Source organism: Theropithecus gelada, chromosome 3, assembly GCF_003255815.1.
Source record: "Theropithecus gelada isolate Dixy chromosome 3, Tgel_1.0, whole genome shotgun sequence".
NCBI lineage: Eukaryota > Metazoa > Chordata > Mammalia > Primates > Cercopithecidae > Theropithecus > Theropithecus gelada.
This window is the reverse complement of record NC_037670.1, coordinates 121,146,230-121,157,743: the sequence shown is the minus strand read 5'-3', so window position 1 is coordinate 121,157,743 and position 11,514 is coordinate 121,146,230. Positions and strand designations below refer to the sequence as shown.

Sequence of the window (11,514 nt, the reverse complement as noted above, 5' to 3'; positions counted from 1 at the left end):
AAAAGTCAGGAAACAACAGGTGCTGGAGAGGATGTGGAGAAATAGGAACACTTTTACACTGTTGGTGGGATTGTAAACTAGTTCAACCATTATGGAAAACAGTATGGCGATTCCTCAAGGATCTAGAACTAGATGTACCATATGACCCAGCCATCCCATTACTGGGTATATACCCAAAGGATTATAAATTATGCTGCTATAAAGACACATGCACACGTATGTTTATTGCAGCACTATTCACAATAGCAAAGACTTGGAATCAGCCCAAATGTCCATCAGTGACAGACTGGATTAAGAAAATGTGGCACATATACACCATGGAATACTATGCAGCCATAAAAAAGGATGAGTTTGTGTCCTTTGTAGGGACATGGATGCGGCTGGAAACCATCATTCTTAGCAAACTATCACAAGAACAGAAAACCAAACACCGCATGTTCTCACTCATAGGTGGGAACTGAACAATGAGATCACTTGGACTCAGGAAGGGGAACATCACACACCGGGGCCTATCATGTGGAGGGGGGAGGGGGGAGGGATTGCATTGGGAGTTATACCTGATGTAAATGACGAGTTGATGGGTGCAGCACACCAACATGGTAAAAGTATATATATGTAACAAACCTGCACGTTATGCACATGTACCCTACAACTTAAAGTATAATAATAATAAATAAATTAAAAAAAAAAAGAAATTTCTAATGTATTTTGAATTTGATGAGCTCTTAATAGAGTTTAAACTGTGCTGCAAGTAACATAATCTGATGTACATTTTAAAAAATCACTCTAGGTGCTGTTTAGAGAATTGATGGTAGTAAAGGCAAGTGTAGAAGGAGTCCAAGGGCTGTGCACATTCTAAATGAAAGATGATGGTGGCTCTGTTCTATGATCCTCATAGCCACAGGAAATAAATCCAAACTTTGTAAGGCAGCAGATTAGATCTCCAGTGACCTGGCCCTCACTCGACTTTCTGGTTGTATTTACAGTATACCCTTTTCTCCTCCTCTTTGCTTTATGTCTGTTCATCAATCTGAAACTTTGTCCATTTATTCCCTCTAGTTCCAATCACCTCCATTTTTCTCTTCATGGTCCAGCAGAGGTCTCAATCTTCATGACTCAGACCTCTTCTTTGCAACCTCTCCTGACACTTTCAGGAGGAGGACAGATTGATTCAGAATCTGATAGAGTATAAAACTTATCTTTTAACCTGTATTATATGTGTCACAGTGTTGTTTCAGTGCCTACTGAGTGGTGTAAGTTTTTTCAATCTTACTGGTCTGTGAAAATTAACAACCTGTAAACTACTGAGCTAGCCTTCTTAAATTCACATTACTACGAATATCCCTAAGAAAATTATTTTTTTCAGTATAGTTAATACTTAGTAATTCACACTTATAATTAAGAAATTTATTTACTTTAAAATAGGCTCAAAGTATGTCTAGACATTTGCCTAGAAATTATAAAATTCACATCTTAGACTCATAGTCTCTAGAGTGTTAAAAACACTGCCTGTGTATAAAATGATCTACCTGTGCATGTAATAAGACAATACCTTTGAATTTGTACTATTCCATATTAAAGTATGGATTTAACTTGACCAACTGGAAAAAGAACCACTGAATTGTGCTTTGAGGCTCAAAACACCTAGGGTTTTTCAGATTCTGGGTATTATTTGCTAATTCTACTCAACTTCCTTTATGATTAGCTTATCAATATTGTTGACACAATCAGTAATACAACCTTTACAACCCATTGTATCAATTTCCAAATGGATACATTTCCAAATCCAAAGTGCATACTTTGTGAGGAAAAAAATATTGATAACTTGAGACTCTTTGTTAGCTGAGTTCATCTGAATTAAGGGTACAGGGATACATATTATGTAAATAGTAAATATTCCACGTGGAAAGCCTGTTCTTTCTAGTAATGGAAGTCTTCACTATTGCTTTGAAAATACTGCCAAAAATCATATTTCAAAGTTGTTCATATAACTCTTTAAGTGAATTTCTAGAACAAACTTATAAAAAAAACCCCTATATATTATAACTAACTTAAAAATCACTTTTCAACAATATTAATAGATTAAATTCTGGAAACAACACTACGCATGAAATAATTCTCCGTATACTGGATGAAATCTCAATATACCAGAGGTTTCCTGATTCTATAGTTATTACCTCTCCCCTTGACGTGAAAACAGCTTTACTTTTAGCTTATGTAAATATGTAATAATACAATTCTACTAGAAAACTAGAAAACAAACATAAATTTATAATTTACTATTATGACCATTGATGGCTATATATCTACAAGTAGACTTACAGTCATATATCATGACATATTTTTCAGCCCACAGCCAGTGTTTAACACATATGGGTCAGTGGAAATGTAACACTGTCTCAGAAAAACCTACTTAGAAGCTTCAGGGTTCAAAACCTAGAGCTCAGTAATCATGCATTAGGGGAACTTCTAATTTGAACAGAAGTCTTGTTCTAAATTGAGCTATTACATCTGTCAATCACTTTCTGGATAGTTATGTATATTAGATTTTCTTAAGTAGGAAATATCTGGTTTATATCTGATTATCAACATTTCTTATTCTCTGTTATACAGATCTTCACAGATACATCTGTATATGTTCTTTTCCCCTTGAAGTATACCTATATATTTGAAAATAATTATATTATCCAAAGAAACATGAAAAATTATTTTCGCTTCTGTGAGCACTAGGACTAAGGTTTACCTGAGTTTAGATTAATAAAGCTGCCAGAAATAAAATAAGCATGGATGAACTATGATGATTATATTACACTTTTATCTGTCTGCCTCAGAAATGTTCTCTTTTGACCAGTAAGTGTTCCAAGCCTTTTAATGAAAACATTCTGGCTGGAGGAAGAGGATACTGACAAGATGATCTCTCCCACTAAATATCCATGGTCTAAATTTATAGTCACCTTTTGCATTATCTGTTTAATGTTTCCTATAATGACTGAAAATGAATATTATGTTTACTGAAATCACAGTTACGTTGACATTTGGGAGATTTTGATATAAGAATAAGACTTTCGATTTCATTGTCTTAAAATAATAAAATCATTTTCTTCACATGTTTTCTTTCTTTGGTATTTTTAAGGAATGTATGGCTTTCTACACACACACAGGCACACACACACATACATAGTGTAAATTTCTAAGGCAATAATCTTCACTCTAATCTAGTATTAGGTTTCTAAGGTACCAGGAGTCTGACTACCTCCTAAAAGTCTGAAAACACATGATTAACAACTCATCCATTGCCTTCCAACTGAAAAGAATCACTCTTACCGTATAGCCCTCGGTATACTGAAAAGGAGCCCTGGAACTTTCGTCTGCTGTTGGACTCAGAGGCTTGGGGTCAGACATAGAACGCTGCATCATCTTGGCTGCCTTAGGACTTGCTGGGGGAACTTTAGCCATATCTGGATGCAGTACTTTCTGTGGACTTATATCATCAGGGAGGGGTTTTTCATAAGGTACAAAGGCTGATTCTAAGGCTTTGCCTGGTGAAAGTGGTGAGATGGGTGAATAAAGGACTTTGGGGGATTTGGGTGGGGAAGGAGCCAGCTGTACTGTGGAATCTGCCCGGAGGTGAGATGAATAACCAATCTCTAAAGGTGTTGGGCGTTTCTTGTCTTTGGGTGGAGATGTGGCACTCAGGTATTGAGGACTTTGTGTGTCTGAATCTGCTTCTGTTTGACATCCTAAACTGCCCCCTTTGTAAGTCTTTTCAGGTGCTGAAATGTGTTTAATTATTTCTACCTTGGCATCCACTCGTGCCCGTATGGAGGGTGTTCTTATGGTTCCAACTGGTTCAGTTTGCACAGATATCTCTGCTACCGTTTGAACTGCTATGCTGGAGACTTTGGAAAGGGGTTTGGTCTTGTCAGCCTCTGTCATGCTGTCACCATATTTCCCTACACGAGCTTTCCTCCTTGATCTAGTAGGCACATCCCACTCATCCTGATCTTCATCATCAGTTTGGACGCTTGTATCCACACTCTTTTTAGTTCTCCTTCTCCTACTCACATAGCTCCGATCTGTGGCATCTTCGTCATCCGTTTGTACACCACTGTCCACTATCTTTTTAAAACTTCGGGGATCATCTGCCATATTTTCTCCCATTTCATCATACTGTCCTCGGACTTTAGCTCCAGAACTTCTCTTTTTGGGCTGTTTTTCCTCTTTTACAACAACATCTGTTAGAGGTATTTCTGAAACAGTGCTCAGGATACCAGGTGGGGCAATGTACTGAGTAACACCATCAGACTGAACGGTGTACCATCCTTGGCTTTGTGGTATTTCAATTGCCACAACAGCTGAAGCTGTAGTGGTTGCATCTTCAGTTGCCCAAAACTGACTGCCTTCTGGGGCAGCATACTGACCTTCCAAAATTGCCTGCTCTGTAGTGGTTTGTGGAGAAGCAGTTCCAGAAGGGTCATAGTTATACTGGTAGATCTGCCGAATCTTTTGCTCCTCCAGCTGCTGGTGAAGCTGTTGTTGCAGCTGTTGGATCTGCTCAAGCTGTAACTGTTGCTGAGCTAACGTCTCCTGCCTCATCATGAACTGGGCTTGCCGCTCTTCTTCTTGCTGATAGAGAAGGTGTTGCTTCATAGACTGCAGCTCCTCCAACTTTTTCTGAACCATGATCTTTTCTTGTTCTCGGAATCTTTGAATTTCCTGACGTTCCCACTCCAATTCCTCAGCAAAGCGCTGTTGCTTAATTTTCTCCAGCTCCAGGAGCTCACGCTCCAAGTCTAGCTGCTGCTGTTGTTTATCTTCTTCAGGGACAATCAAAAGAGCACTTTCATCTCCCACCACTTCAGGAAACACTTCAGATGCTGTGGTTAAAGTGGGAACAGAGTCTATTGTCTCAGCAGTAAGAGACTCCATAGTAATAGTTTGCAAGCTGGCACTGATATCAATACCAGTTACTGCAATGTCCGTTTCAGATGCACCTGTTGTTATAAAATACGATCTAGGCATTGGCTGGCTATGGTGCAGGGCAGGTAATGAAGTCACTGCATCAGTTGTATGAATACCAGACAAATCCCTCACTGTGGTGCTGAAAATGGAGCCGGGTTGTGTGGTGATAGCAAAAGTAGAGGGTGTCGGAGTTGCTACTGAAGAATAGACAACACCATTAGATGACCTCAAAACACTCCCCACACAATACTGGGGTCCTGGCGGTGGTGTCATTCTTGCTGTGGAATACTGTGGGGTACTAATCCCAACTCCTGAAATGACTTGTCGTGTTTCTGGATATGGACCTGCAGTCTTGCTTGAATAATCCATTACCTCACCTGAAATACAGGGCAGAGTTATAGTCCAGTTCCCAGAATGAATGCTGCTTTTTGAGTTTGAAAACCCTCTCATCTTGATGAACATAATGAATGAGACTGCATGCAAATCCACAGGTTAACCTAATTAGATGCGGAATGAAAGCAATGTTGAACATGCAGGCACATGCAGGTGATTTTGAGCAGAACAAAATTTTTTTAAACATGAAGGAACAAAAGCGCACATGTACTCCAAAATATGCTGCTAAAACATCCAAAGAAAGAGAAAAAGTAACAAAACTGGAAAAGGAACCACATTTTCATCCTGAAATGAGATGAGGAATACCATAATTATATTTCAAGGAAAGGTCTGCTGCCACATCATACTGACCTGTAGTAACTCTCCCTGAAGTCAGATCTACTGCTGTGTCAGTTCCTTCAGAATAATCAAAAGCATTCTTACTTTTATAGAAAAAATGTCCAGCTTCTGCTAAATTTGTGTCAGACATGGAAGGCTTCATTCCCCCAATCCCTCTATAACCATATGGCCCTGATCGATCATACTGATAGTGGTCATCCCTATAACCAAAACGATCCTCAGGAAGAGTAGTTGCAGGCTGCTGTGCTGTGCAGCTCCTTCCAAACGGTAATTTATAAACCACATCACAGCACACAGCTCTTCTCCCTGCTGTTAAGTCAACGGGTTTTTCATCATCTTCTATTATTTTGGTCATCACACTTGAAGTAGACTCATCCATTGTTACGACTGTTCTATGAGACTTGGTTGTACTGAGATCCACTACTTCCCCATCAGTGATCCCCTGGGATATGGTGCTATCAGTCCATCCATTTGTGACACCAACAGGAGGCGCAGTGACAGGTTTTGTAACAGCCAATGTCATTGCATGTGCTGGAGTACCTAGAGATAAGTTTATCGGCGCTTCTTCCCTAGCTATAGGAAAGACCTGGTCACTTGGTATCCTGTATGGGGGCTCAGCATGCTTTGATGTTGTAAGCTGGAGTGGTGTTGTCATTGCACGTTCTACACCCACTAGGCTTTCTGTGCCTGTAGTGTAACTTGCACTAGCTGTGCATGTGACAAAGGTCACTGTCTCAGTGGGCAGAGATACAGGAGTCACTATTGATGATGTTACACTAAGATTTATAATAGAGGGTTGGACAGCACTGATTTGTTTCCCATAAACTTCATTTGTTGTGATCTGCCTTTTCACATCCATTGTAGAAGCAGAAAGATCAATACATTTATCAGTTGTTTCAACTTCTACCTTTGGTACTGTACGCAAATCAATTACATCACCAACAAGTTGCAATTTTCCATCTTCTTTATACTGAGGCTTCTCTAAATGTAGGTTATCTAGAGCAAGAGGCTCTGGAGGAATTGTTATGGAAATGCTGCTGAGACCAACACTAGGAGCTGTACTTCCGGTTGCTGAAACCTCAGTCTTGGAAACTTCAGTAGTGACAAACTGTGTAACTGACATGGGAGTTGCTTGAAATGAAGAGGGTGCTGTGACAGGGGTAGGAGAAAATGTCTGTAAAGCTCCAGAGATATAGAAGGTCTGTTCTGATGAACTTGGAACTTCTACAGCTGTCATAGGAGGAATTACAGAAAACACAGGTTCAACAGAAACCAGATCTTTGGAGGGTGATCCCAAGGGCCAACTGGTAATTGCTTGACTAGCAGAAGCATCTGTTGGAGTCCCAGGTTCAGATGGCAATGTAATAACTACATAAGTTTCCGTGAGGGATTTGGAAAATCTTGGTGAGGACTTGTTGGAGTGTGGGGAAAGTGGGGAGGTAGGGGAAGGCAATTTATAATCTGCTGAAGTCACTAAATTTAAGGTCATACTTGAAGTTAAAGATAGGCCTGTTGGTTTGGGGTGTATATCTGTTGGTTTTTGTGTAGTTGCTGGAATCTGAGGAATCACTGGTTTGGGGGCGATTGGAGGTTTGCTTGGCTCAGGCCTGTGGGTAAATACAAGTCCAGATGGAATTGAAGATGGCTTAGGAGGAACAGGAGGAGGTGCGGTGGTACATATTCTTGTAACAGGTAATCCACTACTTCTCAGAACAGCTGTGGTCTCTACAGTAGTAACAGCATCAAACAGAGGTGTAGCTGTAGTCACTGGAGCTGTAACTGTTAACTTTTTTTTAGGAAGAATAGTTGGTTTAGGTGAAGTTGGTGGAGGAAGTGGTGGGGGAGGAGGTGGTGGTGGTGGAGGAGGAGGAGGAGGGGGAGGGGGAGGAGGGGGAGGAGGTTGAGCTGATATGTCCAAAGAAGAACTTCTAAAGAATGGGCGAGGTTTAGTTGGAAGAGAGGAAACAGAAGGACTGCCAGATGGTAACTGAGACACAGGTTTTTCCTGACCAAAGGTCTCTCCAGATGTAAAGTACGTAGTTGAAAGCTGCTCTTTCATTGGAAGGGTTATTACAGAAGAAGGTGGGTGATCAAACACAGTTTCAGAGAAGCTACTTTTTGTTAGTTCGGCCTCCAACTCCTTTTTATCTCTGTAAGCTTCCAAAACCTCCAGAATGATTCCATTCCCAGTTTCCTTCTTGGCTTTCTTCACTGGGTCCTTTTCAGCTATAGATAAGTCCGTAGAAATAGTGTCAGCAACTGGCCCTTCAGGTTTAGGTGCTACAGATTCTATGATGGAAGATGCCATATCGGATAAGGAAATAATATGATCAGCACTAGCTCTACCATCTGATATGGTAGTCCGATCTAAAGATACACTTATTTCTTCCGGGTAGTCTATAATGCTGCCTGGAAAATAAGTTGATGAAGAAATTTCCTCAGAATCCTCAAATTTAGTTATCATGTCCACTGGTTCTGTATAAACTGTGGTTATGCTATCCAGGGTAGTAATGGGTGAAGAGCTATCTGTGGTACAGACCGAGGAAACAGATGATGTGAGAGAAGGTGTGTCAGAGGGTGGGACAGATGTAGCACTTTCTGAAGGCTCCGAGTAGGTCAAAATCAGCGATTCATGGGCAATTATCTCTTGAATTTCTCTTGTATAATCGGTTACATATTCATCCTCAATTTCTTCTGTTGAAAAATGTTGGGTTATTTTAACATCTGGGATAGACAGTGTTGCACTGCTGGTCGAATCTGTAAGAGATGCTCCTGAGAGAACACTTGATGTCAAAGATGCATCAGGCATTCTGTCAAAGTCCATGGTGGACTCTGTCATATCCTCACCGATGGGGGCCTGGGTTGGGCTAGATCCAGGTGTTAACTGCATCTGTTGCCTCTTCATAAGTTCCTCATAGGCAGCATCAGCATCTAGTAGTTTCTTTTCTTCTCCTGTAGAAGTTACCATAGTACCCAGGTCCACTATCTCATGGCTTTCTGGGATGATAAAAGAGCTTGAAACAATATCTTCCTGAGGCACAACAGAATGTAAGCTTTCTAACTCATAAAACTCTTTCTGGAGGTCTGTAATTTTCTGCATAGGATCTTCATAAATTTGTTCTGAAAGTCTTATCTTTTGCTCTCTTCCTCTCTGCTGCATAAATCCATTTTCTTCTTCTTGCCTTGTTAGCAGGCTGCCATCTACAGATCCATTGTACGTGTCTTCTACTAAAGATTCATAAATATAATCCTCTATTAGCATTCCACCATACAAAGGCTCTTTTTCAAACACTTCATCTCGTTCATTTGCAGCTGGAAAAGCTTTGTATTTGTGTGTTTTATGCATCATTTCTTCATACATCTCCTCAGCACTTTTTAACGCCTTTTGGCTACCTTCTTTCTGCATAATAGATTGCTCATCTGTTGGTGAGTATAATGACACAGCTGTGGGCAATTTATAAACTTTTTGTACTTCTATTATTTTTTCCGGGCTTATTTCAAAACCTTCTGGGTCTGATTCTATGCTAGGTGAATATTCAGAACAAGAAGATCTATGGAGCTCCTCCATTTCTGCAGCCTGACGTAACTCTTCTGTTGGAGATGCATCTTCAATGGGAGAGAGATTACTAGGTGGTGTCTTTGGCCTTTCCCTTCTTCTCTGAGCTCGAAGTTCGTCTTTGTCTTTCTTTGATTTTTTACTAGAACTCTTTCTTTGTTGCTGTTCTATTTCCCTCTGCTTTTCTTGCTCCTTTAATAATTCTTCTTCCTCTCTCAATTCTTCTTCCTCTGAAGAATCTTCAATAGTAGGCAAAAGAGGGCCATGTGATCTGTGCCGAGCTTTGCGTTGCTGTTTGCTCTCTCCTTTTTTGTGACTCGGGCTACTGTCACTGTCCTCATCAAGTGATGATACTGATGTAGGGGATGTACCAGGAGTGAAGCTGGAAGCATGCAGACTCGAAGACCCCTCTCCCCTTGACCTATCTTCAGGTGAGTCTGTCAGGCTTTCCATTTCTAATTCTGGCTCTTCCTCAAAATACAAACTTGTTTTTTTCTGTGATGACTCTGCAGAATATTTATCTGTTATTGTACTGTTGAGCTCAATTGTTTTAAATCGGCGTAGCCCTCCTCCTCCAGCAACTACAAGTTCTTCACTTTCCTGACTTTTAGTTTCTCTGTATTTAAGTTCAGGACTTTCATCAAATGCTTCATCGTCTTCATCATGCCATGAGTGACGTCTTCCTACATCATCATCAATGCTTGTGCTACTTTTTCGAGTCAGTCGTCTGTGTTTCCCTGCTGTTATTTTGCCTTTTCCCTTGGTTTCTTCCTTCTTCTGGCTCTCAGTACTACTACTAATCTCTTTGAGCTGGTTCCTGATGAACTCATCATCTTCAGAACCTGAAGCATCTTCATCAGCACTCATTTCTATGATTTGTTTTCGAATGAAGTCCTCCTCTTCCCCTGATCCTTGGCTGTCTTCCTGTTTATACTCATCACTGCTTGATGAGCCAACACTAGTTCTTCGTTTTCTTTGTGGAACAGGTGAGTTTTCACTTTCACTACTCTCTTCAACTGAATCATAATGCTCTCTTCTAGTAGTTAGGTCATCAACAAACGCAGACTTTTCTTTATGGTCCTTGCTGGAAGGAATATCTTGCTGGGTATCTTTTTTAAAAGTGTCTTTCCTTTCTTCTTGACTTTCTTTGATCCCCTCTTCTGAAATGGTAATTTCCAAGGTTTCAGACACACTCTGAGTTTTCTGTTGGTCTTTAGGCTGCTCAGGAGAAACTTCATGGGGTTGTGTTTTCTTTTCTGACTTTTCATCAACAAGTGTACTTGCTTGAGCTTCCAAAATAGATAGGACTGTACTTTCTAATTTAGCCAAATCTGAGGGGCTGGAAGGGCTGCTTTCTTGTGAAAAAGAGTCCTTTTTGAGTCCCTTGAGAATATCCTTTTCATCAGTTGGAATAAGACTTGGAATTTCACCAAGTGAGCTTGATATTCCATCAGAAGAATATCCCGTGTCGCTCAGACCTTGGGGGCTTTTAGGCTGCTGAGAACTTGAGGTGTCTGATTTGTCATCTTCCTTTTCCTAAGCAGGGAGATAAAGATACAGGAAAACTTAACATGGTTAAACTAAAAACATGGCCTCTCCATTACTATCAAATAACTATTAGGAACTGAAAAATAATTTTGGAAAATTTTTTCAACCATATGTTAGTATTTTTTCAAAGTTTGAGAAAAATATTGTTGATATGTGTTGATAAGGTTAGTTTCCATTTAAACTAAATTTCACTAAATGTCAATTCTCAATGACATTTGATCTTCTTTCATAAATACCCTTTCACATTTCAATGTCATTTTCCATCAAAAATATGATTATTTTTCTCAATAAATTTGCTTTAAGATAAAGTTTATAAATTGTGATGAAGATGTTTAAAGATAAATTTTCTATTAACATAATTTACTTTTGGATTATAAGGTCAGGAAAAGTTCAAGAAAGTATCAGACAATGGGCTATGTGCCTGGCTGCAAGTTGTAAGGGATGTTGGAAAATTCACTAAACCAAAAAAAGCAAGTAACATGCCATAATAACATATGTGCCATGTACCACAAATACATGGTTATGGTTCTTGTCAAATGATTCAAGCAAGGCATTGCTTTTAAAAGACATTTTGAAAGTTATGAACCACTATATATACTTGATATTATTAATATCATTACTCTATATCGCTTGGAATGAATGTTTATAAATTATGTACTTTGAAAAAGTTATGCAATAATTGGTCTGACTTATCAGTTCAGCTAAAGAGAAATATC

The 11,514-nt window shown here is 39.6% G+C and overlaps 1 protein-coding gene across 1 annotated transcript in view; it reads right to left on the bottom strand.

The window, feature by feature from the left end:
* PCLO (piccolo presynaptic cytomatrix protein) overlaps positions 1-11,514 on the bottom strand; it is a 409,431-nt gene that overhangs the window by 193,733 nt on the left and 204,184 nt on the right. Inside the window, exons 5-6 of the mRNA XM_025379373.1 lie at positions 5,707-10,786; positions 3,325-5,339 (exon numbers count right to left, since the gene is read on the bottom strand). Of these exons, the coding sequence (XP_025235158.1) occupies positions 3,325-5,339; positions 5,707-10,786 (7,095 nt within the window). The remainder of the gene's footprint in view (positions 1-3,324; positions 5,340-5,706; positions 10,787-11,514) is intronic.